Source organism: Gallinula chloropus, assembly GCF_964237585.1.
Source record: "Gallinula chloropus genome assembly, chromosome: 13".
In the NCBI taxonomy this organism is placed as follows: domain Eukaryota; kingdom Metazoa; phylum Chordata; class Aves; order Gruiformes; family Rallidae; genus Gallinula; species Gallinula chloropus.
In genome coordinates this window covers 21,291,854-21,308,219 of record NC_140098.1, presented here as the reverse complement: position 1 = coordinate 21,308,219, position 16,366 = coordinate 21,291,854, and the positions used below count along the sequence as shown (strand labels likewise).

General features: G+C 60.6%; 3 protein-coding genes across 7 annotated transcripts in view; 2 read left to right on the top strand and 1 right to left on the bottom strand.

Annotated features, from left to right (window-relative positions):
- Positions 1–699: 699 nt before the first annotated feature.
- LOC311196420 (SNF-related serine/threonine-protein kinase-like) lies at positions 700–4,490 on the top strand (the record flags this gene model as incomplete). The annotated part of the gene is made up of 5 exons (XM_084269983.1): positions 700–1,288; positions 2,696–2,837; positions 2,998–3,210; positions 3,336–3,473; positions 3,623–4,490. 5 exons carry the CDS (start codon positions 700–702, stop codon positions 4,488–4,490), a joined length of 1,950 nt encoding a protein of 649 aa, XP_084126109.1.
- A 2,639-nt stretch (positions 4,491–7,129) lies between these two features.
- On the top strand, positions 7,130–10,319 carry SETD6 (SET domain containing 6, protein lysine methyltransferase; the record flags this gene model as incomplete). The annotated part of the gene is made up of 8 exons (XM_084270309.1): positions 7,130–7,423; positions 7,520–7,664; positions 7,940–8,081; positions 8,180–8,374; positions 8,546–8,669; positions 8,881–9,061; positions 9,189–9,331; positions 9,777–10,319. 8 exons carry the CDS (start codon positions 7,130–7,132, stop codon positions 10,083–10,085), a joined length of 1,533 nt encoding a protein of 510 aa, XP_084126435.1. The 3' UTR covers positions 10,086–10,319.
- Positions 10,320–12,061: 1,742 nt separating this feature from the next.
- Positions 12,062–16,366, bottom strand: part of CNOT1 (CCR4-NOT transcription complex subunit 1) — a gene marked incomplete at its 5' end in the record, with an annotated part of 50,339 nt that continues 46,034 nt past the window's right edge. For all 5 annotated transcript variants that reach the window (XM_084269963.1, XM_084269964.1, XM_084269961.1 and 2 more), the window contains 5 exons: positions 12,062–13,368; positions 13,483–13,617; positions 13,713–13,845; positions 14,229–14,409; positions 15,629–15,778. In XM_084269963.1, the coding sequence (XP_084126089.1) occupies positions 13,290–13,368; positions 13,483–13,617; positions 13,713–13,845; positions 14,229–14,409; positions 15,629–15,778 (678 nt within the window). In that variant the 3' untranslated portion in view covers positions 12,062–13,289. The remainder of the gene's footprint in view (positions 13,369–13,482; positions 13,618–13,712; positions 13,846–14,228; positions 14,410–15,628; positions 15,779–16,366) is intronic.

Genomic DNA, 16,366 nt, shown 5'->3' with positions numbered 1-16,366 from the left:
CGCACCCCGGGGTGCTGCCGGGGACGGGGGGTCTATGGGGGGGGCCGGGCTGCGGGGGGTGGGTGTTAAGGGAGCTGGGGACTGGAGGCAGAGGTATGGGGGTTCCCGGGATGCTGGGGTGAGGGTATTGGGGTGCCCGGGGTGCCGGGGTCGTGGGGAACTGGAGATGGGGTATGGGGGACCCCGTGGTGATGGGGTAGTGGAGGTGAGGTGTTGGGGTGCCCAGGGTGATGAGCTCTCGGGGCTGAGGTGCTCAAGATGCTGGGGAGTAGAGATGAGGTAATTGGGGTGCTCAGAGTGCTGGGGAGGTGGAGATGGGGGTGCACACAGTGATGAGGGACTGGAGATGGGGGTATTGGGGTGCCCAGGGTCCTGCAGCCTGAGCCCCTGGAGGTGTGGGTGTTAGAGCGCTCAGGGTGCTGGGGGGGGGGGCTGCATGGGGGGGTACTGGGGTACCCGAGGATGCTGGGGACTGGAGGTGGGGGTACAGGTGGGTGCCCAGGTTCTGGGATATATGGCACAGGAATGTTGTGTGTCAGGAGTGCCCAGGGTGCTGGGCACCCTGCTGTCCTGGGGCCTCTGGTGTCCGTGGTGCTGGGGGACCTGGTATTTGGGGGTGCCTCACCACTCGCTTCACATTGCTCAGCATCTCCCCCGTCCAGCAGCGCCCGGTCCCTGTCCCTGCCTGACGCTGCCGCCATGGCCGGGACGCAGGGCTGCAGCGAGGGGAAGATCGCGGGGCTGTACGACTTGGAGCGCACGCTGGGCAAGGGCCACTTCGCGGTGGTGAAGCTGGCGCGACACGTCTTCACCGGGCAGCGGGTGGCCGTCAAGGTGATCGACAAGAGCAAGCTGGCGGGGGAGGCGGCGGGGCAGCTCCTGCAAGAGGTGCGCTGCATGAAGCTGGTGCAGCACCCCAACGTGGTGCGCCTCTACGAGGTCATCGACACCCACGCCAAGCTCTACCTCATCCTGGAGCTGGGGGACGGCGGCGACATGTACGACCACATCATGCGGCACGAGGGCGGGCTGGCCGAGGCGCGAGCCAAGCACTACTTCGCCCAGATCGTCCACGCCATCTCCTACTGCCACAAGCTGCACGTGGTGCACCGTGACCTCAAGCCCGAGAACGTGGTCTTCTTCCAGGAGCAAGGGGTGGTCAAGCTCACTGACTTCGGCTTCAGCAACCGCTTCCAACCCGGCAAGATGCTCACCACCAGCTGTGGCTCGCTGGCCTACTCAGCGCCCGAGATCCTGCTCGGCGACGAGTACGACGCCCCGGCTGTGGGTAAGGGCGGTGCGGTGCGGGTGCTCACCCTGGGGACTGGGGATGTGCCCCTTGCCCGCAGCGTGGTCCTGCTGCCCGGTACCACCTTGCACCCACGCTCCACTGGCACTGCTGTCCCTGCAGGGAGCAATCCTGTCCCTTGGCAGAGGGTGGTTCTCCCTGCAGAGGCCGTCCCTGCACCCGCTGAGATCCCAGGGAATGATGGCTGGTGCCAAGGAAAGGGGTAAAAAAAAAGCCCAAGCCGGCTGCGAGCCTGGCATGGCATCCACACAAGGAGCAGCGCCAGGGCGCAGTCGCCGGCGAGCTGGCGCTGGTGGTTATTTGGAGGGGCGATGCCGGAAGGAAACCTGCTCGGGATGCTGCCATTTGGGTGGAGCAGCTCCGAAAGTTTCCTTTGCTACATCCCCACCCTGAAAACCGCTTCCTCTCCGTGACTCCCAGCACCCTTCCTCCTCTGGCCAGGCTACAGGGCGCTCTGGGGAGACCATCCTGGGGTGTGGGGAGCCGGGTTGGGGTCACCGAGAGGCTCTACCGGGACAGAGGAGACGTGGGAGGGAAGTGGGACCCCAGCCAGTTCCGCTGGAATTTGGGGCAGGAGGATTTAGCAAAACAAAACATGAGCCCTTAAAGGAAAAAGCCCAGCGTCGGCTCTGGGAAAGGCATCTCCAGAGTTGAAAACAGGGATGGCTTGTGGAGATGGTAGAAAAATAAGCTGGTGGCTCTGCAGAGGGAGGTGGAGGGAGAAAAGCTGCGCAGATGAGACGTTTTCAAACGCAGGCACTTGACTTAAGAAGCTGAATGTATTAAGGGAGAGACTGGGGTGTGCTCAGCATCCTAAAAATGCACTTTTGCCCAGAGTTTATGTACTCAGCGGGAGGAGCAGGAGGAGGTGCTGCTGGCCCTGTCCCCCAGGCAGGGCAGCAGTCCTGCTTGGGCTGGTGCCTGCGTGGCTGTGGGCAGCTGGAGAGCCCGGATGGGTGCTGCGTGCCCTGTCCCATCACCACAGTGTCCCCTCTGACGCAGCCCAGTGCTGGGTCTGTGCAGGGACTCCAAGCTGGAGTGATGACATGAAATGGTGCCACGGGTAGGTGACCAGTGCAGGGAGGACACGACAGAGCTCGGGGCTCAAAAGGGGCCAAGATCTCACCTGCTTCCATAAAGACCCTGAGACCTGCTTGAGTGTGGGGATGGGGAGGGTCCTTCCCCGCCTTAGTGGGGCTGTGGTCCACCCAGTCCACGGGGCAGGACCTGTGAGCTGTCATCTCCAAGGAGTATCCAAGTGAGCACTGGTCTCTGCTGGGTCAGCACTGGGGGCTGGTGAATTATCCCCTCTGGGCTTGCTGGGGTGGGGATGCTCTCCTGGGCCATGGTGGGCACAACCTAAACAGCTGCTGCTGCTTCTTGCAGACATCTGGAGCCTGGGGGTCATCCTCTACATGCTGGTGTGTGGCCACCCCCCCTTCCAGGAGGCCAACGACAGCGAGACCCTCACCATGATCATGGACTGTCGCTACACCGTCCCCCCGCACGTCTCGGCCCAGTGTGCTGAGTAAGCACCTCTCCCTGATCCTGGCACCCCCCCAGAGCCTGACCCCCTGCCCCCAGGGGTGGGTTCCCCATCCCCAGGGAGCTGGGCTGGGAAAGGAGTGGGGAAAATCTGGGGTTCCCTCACTGCTGCAGGATTGCAGTGTCCCCCCTTTCCCCACCAGCCTCATCTCCACGATGCTGCAGCGCGACCCGAAGCGGCGAGCGTCCCTGGAGCAGATCGAGGGCCACGCCTGGCTGCAGGGGGTGGACCCGTCCCCCGCCAGCCGCTCCCTGCTGCCTCTCACCTCCCACAAGCGCGTGTCCCAGGAGGAGCACGAAATCATCCTCCAGGCCATGACGTGTGGGAACATCGCCGACCGGGACACCATCCAGGAGTGAGTGGCAGGGCGGGATGCCGAGTCGGGAGCCCCTGCAAAGGGTCCTGGGGTGGGGTGGGGTTGGGGTGGGTGTTTCCCTCCCTCCCTCAGGGGCTGACGTGGGTCCCTCGGTCCCCGTGCAGGGCGCTGGAGGCCGACCGCTACAACCACATCACGGCCACCTATTTCCTGCTGGCCGAGAGGATGCTGCGGGAGAAGCAGGAGAAGCAGGGCCACCGCCTCAGCCTTGTCTACAACCTGGCCAAGGAGGTGCAGAGCAGGTGAGCCCCCCCTGCCACCCTCCTGCCCCCACCCCACGCCACCCTGGGTCCCGAATGCGGGGTCCTGGCTGGTTCCCATCCCCTCCCTCACCACAGCGCTCTCAACACCTGGCTGGGTACCAATGCATCCACGTCTTCTCCTCTCTCAGGACCAACCTGTCAGACACGTTTGGCCCCGTGGGCAGCACCAGTGGCCTCCTGCCCTTCACAGAGGTGCCAGGGGGCCTCACCACGAGCCCCCGTCTGTCCCCCCTGCCCACCGGAGGAGATGTGGGTGGCCGGCAGCCTCCCAGGACCCTGCTGAAGGTCCCCGACGTTGACACCACCATCACCAAGAGCACCCCAGCCCTGCAGCAGATCTGTGAGGAAGAAGAGGAAGAGGAGGAGGATGAGGAGGGGAGGCCCAGCACCATGGAGAGAAAGAGCAGCTCACTGAACCAGGAGCAGATGCGAGCTTTCCTGTGCTCCCGCCGCCCGTCTGGCTGCGGGGAGGTGTGGGGGCTGGGGGCCGAGCTGGGGGGCCGTGGCAGGCGCTCGGGGGTGGCCTGGGCTGGGAAAGGGGCAAGTGGGGGTTGGGGTCCCCCAGCGATACGGGGGAATGGAGCGGAGCCTGCCAGGAGGGAGGAGGACGTGGAGCTCAGGGGCTCCTCAGCAGACCCCCCTGGGGAAAGGGGAGCCACCCCACTACCCCAGAGTGGCTCTGATGGGGTCCCCCTGGCGCAGGGGGCAGAGACAACCCCTGCCACCCTCCCAGCCCCCACAGACAAGTCCCCGGGGCCCGGGTCACCCCCCAGCCCAGCCCGGCGGTCGATGGAGAGCAGCTCAGGCCTGGGGGGGACCGAGGGAGGTGCAGAGAGTGTGATCAAGCAGGACCCGGGGAAGAACAAGGGCGGCAGCCTGCGGGACAGGCTCCTGCAGTTCCCGCTCTGCGAGAAGGCCCTGGCCTTCAAAATCCGGCCCGGCTCCAAGGAGAGCCTCCTCTCCCTGGGGCAGTTCAACTGCTGCCACGTCATTTAATCCCCCCCCTCGGGGTGAGGGTCGGGCCCCTGGCCAGGGGCAGGAGGGTGCCCGCTCCCCCACCTTCAATCCTAGCTGTGGGGCTGGCAGGGGGGGTCACAGAGCCCCAGCTTTGTCACCCGCAGCGGTCACCCCGCTACACCCACCCTGAGCACCCGCTGTGACACCCCCTTCCCCCCCGAGACGGGCCTGCCCGTGGAGGGTGGGGGTGTGGGGTGAGGCAGGCTGGGGTGTGTCCCTGTACCCTCTGGCGTGTCCCCAACCCGGGGGCTGCCAGGGCGGCCCCCGCCGGGCTCAGAGGGACCACGACATGTTTTTTAACTACTAGAAATAATTTTTTTAAATAGTCTATTTTAATGTAATTAAATAGAGATTGCTATATCCCCCCAGCCCCCCCCCAGGGACGGCATCGCCCCCCCAGCCCCGCAGCCTGCACGGCCCCAGGGCCAGGCTGTCCTGCCCACGGCAGCCCTGGGACAATCGCTTGTCTGCCTGCAGCCCCCCCCGCCCACCCCGCCGTCCCCCCCACCCCGACCGGGGCCAGGCACAGCCCTCCCCGCAGCTGCGTGTGACCCGAGCCTGCCCCCCCCCCTCTCCCCCCCGGGCCTCCCCTGCAAATAAGCTCCCTATTTATTATCTCTTTGTTTTCTTGCTGGCAAGAAATGAATGGTGACTGAGCGTGGGCCGGAGCCGGGCCCGAGCTGTGCGGTGGGCGCGGAGGGATCGGAGCCGCTGGGAAGCAAAGTTCATCGGGCCCAATAAACCAGACTTGTGGGTCACTGCGGTGCCGTGTCCTGGTGCAAGGAAAGACCCTCCCCACCCAGCGGCCTCCAGCCCTGCCAAGGTTGGGTGGCCAGGAGCATCTGCCCCAGCTGGGTTCCTCTGTGCCAAGGGTGGAGGCAGTGGGGTGGGTTTGGGGCTCTGTGGGGGGCACAGAGTGTAGTGGGCACCAGCTTTCCCTGCCCAGGGATGCAAGGGCAGCAGTGGGGTGGGTGTGGGGCTCTGTGGGGGGCACAGGGTGCAGTGGGCACCAGCTTTCCCTGCCCAGGGATGTTTGGGTGCTGCCTGGGTGGTGTGAGCGCTACCGCTGTGTCCCTGCCCCTGGGGCGGGAAGGAGGGATACGCAGCCCCCTCCCCCTCTCCGGGAGCAGTTGCAGTGTGACACGGTACTGGCTCTACAGGGCCCAAAGTGGGGCTGCTGGGGAGGACACAGGGATGGGGAATGCCCCGAGGTGTGAGGGGGGCCTGGGAAGATGAAGAGGCAGGCAGAGGGTACCACATACCTTGTTGAGGCTCAAGGTTCAACTGAGTTCAGGCCCAGGGATGCCCCTGACATCTCTCCAGCTCCTGGTGCACCCACAAACCAGACCCTCAGCCCCCAATTCTACCCATCCTTCCCCAGCCCCCGCTTCTTCCTGCTCTGCCAACCACCACCCTCTCCTGTCCCTGCTGGTGTTCCCTCTTCCCAGCTACAGATGACGATGGGATGGGGCTGGCTCTGGAATGGTCCTCTGGGGAGGGTGATGGTGGGAAAAGAAGCAGAGAAGGGGGGCACCTGCAGCCCCTTGGCAGGGGGAGGAAGTGCAGCTCCTGTCCCTGGCTCCTAAAGGATAACTCCTTCGCCTGAACAGGGGCTTGAACCCTGGACCCTCAGATTAAAAGTCTGATGCTCTCCCAGCTGAGCTATCCAGGCTCCTGTTTGGGGGGTTGGGGGCCACCCAAGACGGGCACCGGGGACCCCGGTTCCCTGAGGGACAACGTGGGGACTCACTTTGGCCTCTGGCCCTGCACCCAGCCCTGACGAGGCCGCCTGGCACCCAGCGTCCGGCCCCGCACCGGGACACCGACCCCAGCACCGGCGCTGCCGGCACGGAGGGCGAGCGGGGGGCTGCGGGGCGGCGGTCACACCCCCGCCGCCCCCACCCCGCTCCCTCCCCCAGCCCCCTCGGGCAGCAGCAGCCGTGGCCGCAGAGCAGCCGGTAGCCGCGTCGTGGCTGGGAAAGGCCGGGATGAAGCTGCGAGCGAGGGGGGTCGGTGGGCAAAGGCGCCGCCACCTCGGAGGGGCCGCGGGCTGGGGGCTCCGGAAGGCCGCCCGTCCCTCTGCCCCCCGGCCCGCGGGAACCGGCCCCGCTGCTCCCCGGGAACCCACCGGCTCGGAGGGGGCTGGTGGGGTTGGGGGGAAGGTTAAAGCCGCCCCCGAACACTCCCGGGGCCGAGCGGGAGGGAAGGAGCCTCGTTGGCCTCATCAGGAGCAGCCGGTACCGGCGTGTGCCCCGCCGCGGGCCCGGGGGATCGCGGGGCGCCCGGGAGGGCTCGGCGGGGAGAGCAGAGCGGGACGCGGCGGGCGCTGGGCGACCTCCGGTAGCCCCGTTAACCGGAGCGGCCGCCGGGGCTGTCCCTGCCCCCCCCGTGCCTGGGGAACCCGGGCGGCAGCTCGGGGAAGAGCCCCGGAGGCCCCGGGCCGGAGAGGAGCCCGGTGTGTCCCCAGAGCCAGCCGGTGGCCGCGGCGCACGGAGCCCCCTCCCCGCCCCGGGAAGCTGCTCCCGGCTCAGGCTCCCGGCGCTCCGCGGCCGCCGTAGCCCGGGCGGGGCCCGACCGCAGCTCCCCGCCCCCGGCCGGCCCCACGCGGCGGCAGCGCCATGGCGTCGGCGGCCAAGCGGCCCAAGGTACCGGGCGCGCAGGGCCCGGCCGGCCTCGGGGGCTCCGCGGCAGCGGGGCCCGTGCCCCCCCCTTCCCCCTCTCGCCGTGTGCCGGGGCGGCCCCCGCCGGGCTGCGGGGAGGCGGCCGGGGAGCGGGGGGGTCCCTCCTGCCTCAGCCCGTGTCTTCACCCGCAGGCGGCCGCCGGCAGCAGCGCCCGCGGGAAGGGCAGCGCCGAGCCCCTCTCCGGCTTCCTGGCGTGGTGCGGCCGGGCCGGGGTGGAGCTCAGCCCGAAGGTGAGGCGGCGCGGGCCGGGCCCCGGCGTCCCCCGTGTCCCCCCGTCCCGTCCCGTCCCGTCCCGCCGCCCCTGACCGGCCCCGCTCCCTCTCCAGGTCCGGCTGAGCAGGGAGGGCGCGGTGGCGGGGTACGGCCTGCTGGCTGCCGAGGAGCTGGAGGCGGGCGAGGTCCTGTTCACCATCCCCCGCTCGGCGCTGCTCTCTCAGCACACCAGCGGCATCCGGACCCTCCTGGAGGAAGGTGAGGGGCACCGAGGGGCACCCGCCTCTCCCTCGGCCTTTGCTTCAAGGGAGATCGCGGCCCCGTGCTGCGGGGGAGCTGCGGGAGCTGCTCGCTCCCAGCCGGGTTTGAGGGGTGTGAGGGAGGAGCTCGGGAGCCGGAGCGGCAGCTGCCGGTTGGGCTTCAAGCTCAGGATGAAGGCCCCAGCCCAGGCTGCAGCCCGGGGAGAGGCTGCCGGGGATGGAAGAGCCTGAACGGCTCCGCTCACCTTTCCCCTTCGCTCTCCGGGCCGGCAGAGCGGGAGGCGCTGCAGAGTCAGTCGGGCTGGGTGCCGCTGCTGCTCGCCCTGCTACACGAGTACACGGCCAGCAACTCCCCCTGGCAGCCTTACTTCTCCCTCTGGCAGGACTTCCGCAGCCTGGATCACCCCATGTTCTGGTAAGGCAAACCCAAGCCCTATCTGAGGGAGGAAGGGGGCTCACTGACCCTGCTCCCGGGGGCAGCAGAGCACAAAGCCACCGGTGTTCTTGCCCCAGGCCTGAAGAAGAGCGAATGAGGCTGCTGCAGGGCACGGGCATCCCAGAGGCTGTGGACAAGGACCTGGCTAACATCCACCTGGAGTACAGCACCATCATCCTGCCTTTCATCGAGTCCCACCCCAGCCTCTTTGACCCCAAGCTGCACACACTGGACTTGTACAAGCAGCTGGTGGCGTTTGTCATGGCCTACAGGTGAGGGGGAGAGCACTGCTGCAGGAGGCAAGGGCAGGAGTAGGAGTGGAGGGAAGAGTAGAGCCCACGTAACGTTAAAGGTTGCAGTTGCACAAGGATGTAAGGATAAGGCAGAGTTTGCTTGGTGCTGCAAGGGGTAAAACCCACTTGGCCTCATCACCCTTGTCTTAGCTTTCAGGAGCCCCTGGAGGAGGAGGAGGAGGATGAGAAAGGGCCCAATCCTCCCATGATGGTGCCTGTTGCTGATATTTTGAATCACATGGCCAACCACAACGCCAACCTGGAGTACTCCCCTGTGAGTGCACAGCTGCTCTGCTCTGCCAGGCAGCACCGCGGCCCGGGGCTGAACCGGAGCAGCCACGGGCCCCGGCTCTCCTGAAGATGCCCAGTTTGGGCTAGGAAGCGCTTGGGCGGGGGGGGGGGATGTCTGAGCCTCTCCAAAACATCTGGCTTCCATGTGGGAGCATCACAGCAGCTCCAAGAGCCTCTTCTCTCCCTGCTTGCAGCACTGCCTCCGGATGGTGACCACGCAGCCCGTGGGGAAGGGCCAGGAGATCTTCAACACCTACGGGCAGATGGCCAACTGGCAGCTGCTGCACATGTACGGCTTCGCCGAGCCGTACCCCGGCAACACCAACGACACGGCCGACATCCAGATGGTGACCGTGCGTCGGGCAGCGCTGTGGCGTGAGTGAGCCCTGCGCCCGGGACCGAGGGTGACGCGACCCCCAGGCGTGTTCCGTGGCGGGGCGGGGGCCGGCTGTGGCTCCCACCGCCCTGAGCCGGGTTCTCCACTCCCCTGTTCTCCCACCAGGCGCAGAGAGCGACGCGGAGCAGCGGCTGGTCGCGGAGCAGTGGGACTTCTTGTGCCGGCTGGAGATGGTGGGGGAGGAAGGCGCCTTCGTGCTGGGCTGGGACGAGGTGCTGACAGAGGAAGAGCTGTCTGTGACGCTGAAGGTCAGCACTGGCCAGCAGGGGGGAGAGCTGCTGCACCCCTCAGAGTGCAGACAGGGCGCACAAAGTGGTTCAGGGAAGGGGCAGAGCTCACGCAGGGGGTTTGGGACTAACACTTCTACAGGAGAAGGGGGAGGGGATAGGGTTGTCCATCTCCCCAGGCACCTCTCCTGAGCTAATTGCCCACGTGCCCTTAATGAAGCAGTTTGGACTGCTGCAGAGCTTTGCCCCTTCACAGGCAGCAGCTCAGATGTCCTTCAAGACTGTCCCCAGCATGGTCTGGGTCCTGCCCCACACCTGCCTTGGGCTGAGGGCTCTACAGGAGCTCCCTACCCCTGGCTACAGCTGGGGAACAGGCCCCCCGTGGCTCTGGAACCACCCTGCTCTCGAGAAGAAAGCTGGATGGACCCAGCATGTCCCTCACTGCCCCTTGCTGGGGTCCTTGCAGGTGCTGTGCATGTCAGAGGAAGAATTCAAGGAGTACAAGGAACAGGACGGGTGGGAGGATGACAGTGAGGAAGAGGAAGGCTCCACCCTTTCGAACGAGGCTCTTTCCAGACTTACACCCCGGTGCAAGAGGCTCCTGCATGACAGTGTGCTGCTGACCCTCCAGGCCTACGCCTCGGATTTGAGGGCGGAGCAGGACCTGTTAACCAAGGGGGCCTATGAGAGCCTGAGCCGCAGGGAGCAGCAGGCGCTGCACGTGCGCTACGGCCAGAAGAGGATCCTGCACCAGCTGCTGGAGCTGGTACGTTAGGAACTGCCCTGGGCCTGGCCTGAGAAGGGAGGGTGGCCTTTGGCCCTCTCTTCTGCAGCATGAGAGGACACACAGGCCCACTCCTGCCTTAGGTGGCTTCTTGGCTGCCTCTCCTGAACCTGAAGCATCTTCCACAGCACAGGAGGGGGTGGGGGGGGCTTTGTCTTCACACAGGAGCTCTGGAGCACAACTGCCACCTCCCCAGCTGCCCAAATGGCTGCTGTGGGACACAGGTACAGCACTAGGTCAGGGGGTGGGCTCCCTTGTACCGCTCCTCATCCAGCTGAAGGGGGCTGAAAGGCAGGCAGCAGCTCGCAGAGGGGAGGGAGGGGGAGATGCTGAAGGCACCAAACCCTTCACCCGGCCTTTGCCAGCATTGAGGACTGGAAGAACACAAGCTCAGTTCCAGAGAGCATGGCTGGCTGACACAGCCCTTGGGGTGATGTGGTTCCCCTCGGGCTCAGGCACTGCTCTGCACCATGGTTTTTGGCTGTGACACACAGCCTTTGGGGTGACACAGCCCCAGGGGTTTGCAGGCCAAGGTCTATGTAATAAAGGTGGTTCTTGCCCAACCAGCACTGTCTGCTCACACAGGGTGCAGAGGTATCTAAAAGGGCTGGGGGGGGAAGCCTTGGCTGCTGCTGCAGCAGGAGGCAGTGCAGACAAGCAAGCCCCAAAACTACCCATGGAGGTAGGGCTCGGGCATTGCAGGGTGTGGGGGTACCAGCACCAAGAGCAGCTTTTGCTTTAATTCCCACTTACAGTGGTGGTGGGAGCCTGGTCTCCCTCCTCGGCTCAGCCCCTTCCTGCAGCAGCCTGGATTCCAGGCCGGGCACACAGCAGATCAACAGGCTGCTCCCCATTCCTGTTCCCCTACCCCCCTTTCACCCTCCCTTTACAACCAGGCCAGTTCTTAGTGCCTCAAGGGAGCTGGTGTTGGTACAGAACAGAGACCCCTGAGCTTTCACGGCACAGCCCTCAGCACTGGCTACGGGTCACTGGAGTCAAATAGCAGAAAAATACCCCAGGGTAGCTGGACTAGAGGAACCAAACGTGACTGCTGATAGCTCTGTGTCCCAGCAGCCTGCAGGGAGAAGAGCAAACTGGAGTTGCACCACTAGAACAAAAAAGGCCAGCTTCAGGACAGCTGCTGGCACTGCTCCTTCTCAGCCCAGAGAAGAGAAGGCTGTTTGTGGGGAGAGCTCTGAGCCCCTTCCCATCCCTCGAGGGGCTCCAGGAGAGCTGGAGAGGGGCTGGTGCCCAGGGCAGGGAGAGCCAGGCCCAGGGGAATGGCCTTCAGCTGCAGGAGGGGAATGGAGAGGGGCTGGGAGCCAGAAATCCTTCCTGGGGAGGGGGGAGGCCCTGGCACAGGGTGCCCAGAGAAGTTGGGGCTGCCCCTGGATCCCTGGCAGGGTTCAGGGCTGGGTTGGATGGGGCTTGGGGCACTTGGGTATCCCTGCCCATGGTAGGGGGGCACTGGGGGGGGTGGGGGAGGGGGTCTGAGTGCCCTGCAGACAGACTGGTCCTTCACCCAGAGGCAACCAACCACACACCACTGCCTAGGAACAGGTCACAGTTGGAGAACTCCTCCTGAGCTGCAAGTGGCTGACAGGGGGGGCTGGGTGGCACCCCAGAAGTTTGTGCAGCAGCAGCACAGCCAGGCACACAAACCCTTTCAACCTCAGCACAAAACCTGACCTCTCCACCTCCCAGTCACAGCCAGCTACCTTTACTAAACTGGTGAGGTTACACCCAAAAAGCCATCGGGGAAGCTCCTCCTCCTGGTAGGTTGATTGGCACAGGCTAGAGGAGGTGGCAGTACCAGCAACACCAAAGCCACATGTCCTCACAAGGAGGCCCTTAAGTTCTTCCCTACAACTTCACACTAGGAAACAACCCCCAGTTGCTCCCACACTGGAAAAGAGGGGGTTTTCTGGCTGGGTGAGACTGGAGAGAAGAAGCACAGTGGCACGTGCTGCATGTCATGACTTTAATGTGTAACTACAGTATGCATACATACAAGAAGTGGGAGAACTAAAGCCCGAGAACTAGAAAGGCTACAAAATACAACACGTGGACCAATACTTTACAAAACATTCAAAATCCTTACAAAATGGGCTGTATTGGTCCTTGGGGGGGTGGGGGGAAGGGAGGGTGATTTTTTTCTGGTTTGTCTTTTTTTTTTCTTTTTCCTTTTGGTTTTTTTGTTGGTTTTTTTGTTTTTTTTTTTCTTTTTTACAAACTTATATCGTGTGGTCACAGGGCGGTGGGGTGGGGAAAGGTTTCTATTTAACACCTCCCCCCACCCCCCTTCACCCCCCTCTTCTTCCCTTCTCCAAAATTTACAGTGTCCAAAAAGAAAAAAAAAGAGAAAAAGAAAAAAAAAGCTATAGGCCTGGTCTCTGGTTTCTTTACTAAAAACAGCTGACCCTCTCCCAAAGGGCCTGAGGTGTGTCTTCTCCCACAGAAAGGAGGCTCTCTGACTGCGGCTCCACTTGCTGCCTGTCAGCATCTGAGATGAGGGTTGGGGGGGGAAGGAAAAGCAACACTGAACCTTAACACCCCCTTCCCCTTTCCTCTTACCCCCCTGCTCCACAGCATTCCCATATTCCAAATGCATCCACCTGGGTTTGTTTGTTTTTTGTTTTGTTTTGTGGTTTGGTTTTGGTTTGGTTGGTTATTTTTTTCTTCCTTTGTAAAACAACTTGAGTGATTTTGAGGTTTCCCCTCGTCCACGTAAAGAAAAATAAGTTACATAATATTATAACTGGCTTTTCATTATTCTTTGGGAGTCCGGGAATGTCAGGACAAGGAGGTCTGCCCCAGACAAGTGCTTGGCATCAGCAGCTGCCCCTTTATTACAAGCTGGACAGGCACCAGTTACCCACCTGCCTTTTACACAATTTTGCACAAACCCAAAAGTCCAGACAAACGTCTCCGTTTTTCCCTGGTATTTACACTAGCTCGAAATGATATTCACAGCATCTTCTGAGATTTTGGCCAAAAAGTCAAAAAAACCCCATAAAAATAAGAATTGTTTCATAACTTTGGAACGTGCCCAACATAAGCCTTTCACCTGGGGTCTGTTGTGTCTACCCGATCGAGGGGGCTGGGAAGGTCAGGAGGAGCCTTACGGAGTCTTCGGTCGGTCGGTGGGACGGGGACCTCCAGGCTGGCACGTGTAGGACATGAGATGCAGCTCACCTAACTGGCACCAGTTCCTTCCATGACTTGCTGGGCCTGCTTCTGCCCCATGCAGCACTGTGCAACTGACTGGAACAGCCTGAATGCAGGAGGAAAAGCAGCATTAGGAATATTTACAGCACCAGAAGGTCTCAGCCACTGCTTCAGATGCCCCATAAAAACCCCCATCACTAAAACACTGTGTTATACTCACTTCTCAATCTCTGGAGCACAGTGAACAAACTCGTGGTTCCAGAACTTGAACGCTGGATTTTTTATCAGCTCGATGAAAGTAATAAGGAGACCCCAGGGATGAGGCCTATTTACAATCAGTCGTTCTAAGAGGACCCTGAAATGCCAAAGCAAAAGCAGTTAGAGCTCAAAGGTCTGACATACAGGTGGAAGGGAGGTGAAAAGCTGGCAGGTTACTGCCTTCCTGCTGACCTGGTGATCTGCTCCTGGATGGCCTCGGTGTTGGCCTCTGCAAACAGGTACAGCATGGTGCAGCTGAAGTAGTGGGTGTGGCTGTTGGGGTAGCGCAGCTGGTTGGCAATTGCATTCAAGAACAGGTACCGGCCTGCAGAAGAGAAGCTGTGAGCACCTACTGCTTCCTTTACACACACACACACACACACAAAGGAGGAGTAAAGAAACAACCGGTGTTGCTTACAAGGGTTGTGAGCCCCTGTGAAGGTGTAAGGAACAGCCAACTGAAGATACAAAAAAGCCCAACCAGCCCAAGCTGTAAGGATTCAATTCCTCCTCATTAAACTCCTTTCTCCTTCCCATGAACAGCCTGCACAGTTGGGTTTAACATCACTCCTGCATCTAGGGTTGAGCATCCTAACCTAGCATTGCTTCCTGCAAACTCCCCAGCAGCCACACGAAGCCACCTGTATCCCCACAGCTCAACTTGCCGTTAGAACTTGACATCCTGTGAACTAGGAGTTGCCAGCTCACCTTCAGTATCCAGATCTACTGCCAGGTTCTGGAAGATGTCCATGTGAGCTGAGTGGGTAATGGTGCTCATGGAGGGTGTGCTGCCTTTGTTGTGGATGTGCGCAATAGCTTGAGTACCTACGTAGAGCACCAGTGCGTTAATCAGCTGGATGTTGTAGCGGTTGCCAGGTTCATTGGATACCTAATAGCAAAGATAGGAAGAGCATTAAGGTTCCCTATCCCTCCAGCAATCAAAGGTACAGCATGTACAACAACAGCATCTGAGTAGCTTCTTTATTATAGAAAAGACAACACACAGACATCTGCAAATTCAATTTGGCCTTTACCCACTTCCAGCAGAGCAGTTTGTTTGGAGATATATATATAGATGTACATTTGAAAGCATCAGCATTGCGCTGATGGACCCAAGAGGTAGTTTTTGTACTCCTGACCTAAAAAAAGCCCCAAACAGTTGGGTAAAGGCAATCTGAGATCAGCAGCAGCACTGGAGGCTGGCTGAAGGCTCACTCCGAGCAGCTTTCCCAGAGTCTCCAGCTGCAAGAGACTTCAGGACTGCAATCCAGGCCACGCAGTGTAGGAGGGGATGTTGGCTAGTAATTCTGAACTGGGGTTTAGCTAATTCTTCCCCCTACTCCTAACACATCAGATCCACAGAGTGCTGTAAGGATAAACCCAGATGAACCCATGTGGAGTCAAAGCATAATCAGGTTCCAAGAACCTGCAGCCCAGCTAAGAAGAGCTGCTGGATTTCAGACAGCGCCTGGGTAAGTCATGTGATGGAAGCCACGAGACTCTTCATCACCGAGGGAGGACAAAAAAAGCAAGCTTGATGCAATCAGCTCTGACCACATCTCCCCTAAGACCTGCAAGACTGCGAGCTGGAGACGTGCAAGTTTTAGATAACCTCACATTTCACCTGGGTAAGCATCTGGCAGCTCACATCGATAAAACCAACCAAGGGAGATGATTTTAGGGTTGTTTAAAGTCAACACTCCTCTTTCCTTGAATTCCAACTGGCTGAAACTACTTCACACAGACAAATATCGTGCTAGGGACTGGCAGAGGACTTTGACAGAGACTGCCAAAAAGGACTGTGATGGTTTAGCCCTGGCTGGAGGCCAGACACCCACCAAAGTCAGTCTATCACTCTCCTTTGTAGTTGGACAGGGGAGAAAATATATATTGAGAGGCTTAAGAATCAGTGTAAGGATAGGGAGAGATCATCCTGTCATCAACAACACGGGTAAGTGTTGTTTCATATTCAGAGATGTGTTTGCAGAGGCTGTCACTGCCTGAAACACCTGCTTGCTACACACCAACAATATTCCTGCAGGGAAGGAGAGTGACTTGTTTGTCCCATGGTATTTAAACCCAGCATCCTCCAGAGATCAGCCACTCACTTGTAGGTTGCTGCGCAAGTCGGACAAAAACGTGACGGGAGAGCGGGTTTTGAGATAGGAATCCAGGTCTTTCTTGAACTGTGGAGGCATCACTCCAGTGAAATTCGTGAGTATCCGTGGAGCGATGTTGATCTCACTTAACATGTCCACCTGTCACAAGAAAGCCAAGTCAGACAGACAAACCACAAGCAGGCCCAAAAGCAACAACGGCACAAGCAGAGCTGGGGGTGATACAACGCCAGCTGCTGCTGTCCATCGCTTTCTCCTACCAGCAATGAAAAGGAAACGCTGGATTTTTAAGGCTTTTTTCAGATTTTTGGAAGAAGTTTGGTCTGTAACATGCAAACTTACTAGATAAATACCATCTTGAAGGATTGAGACCAGAGGACAAAAATTAAAGGCGTTCAGTCACCACCTCTGAAGTCTCCCTACCTATGTTGAAACAGTTTGGTAGTTTAAGAGAGTACAAAACCACCCTCACGAGTCAAGAGCAGCCTTCCTCTGTCTCAAGGGGTGCTGCTTGAACTGTGAGTGTAGGAGCTGCACTCCCAGCACCCTGCATTGCTTTGGCAGGGAAGAGGAACAGGACAATGCTTCAGTAGGGTGAGGAATTCCACGCTTAGGAGGCTGGTGCACGCCTGGAGTTGCATTAGGTAACACGAGCGCTTTTCAAGGTGTGTCCCTGTTATGCAAGGGGCTTGTTTCAGAATGGTCTCTCTCACTGAGATACAGCAGCAT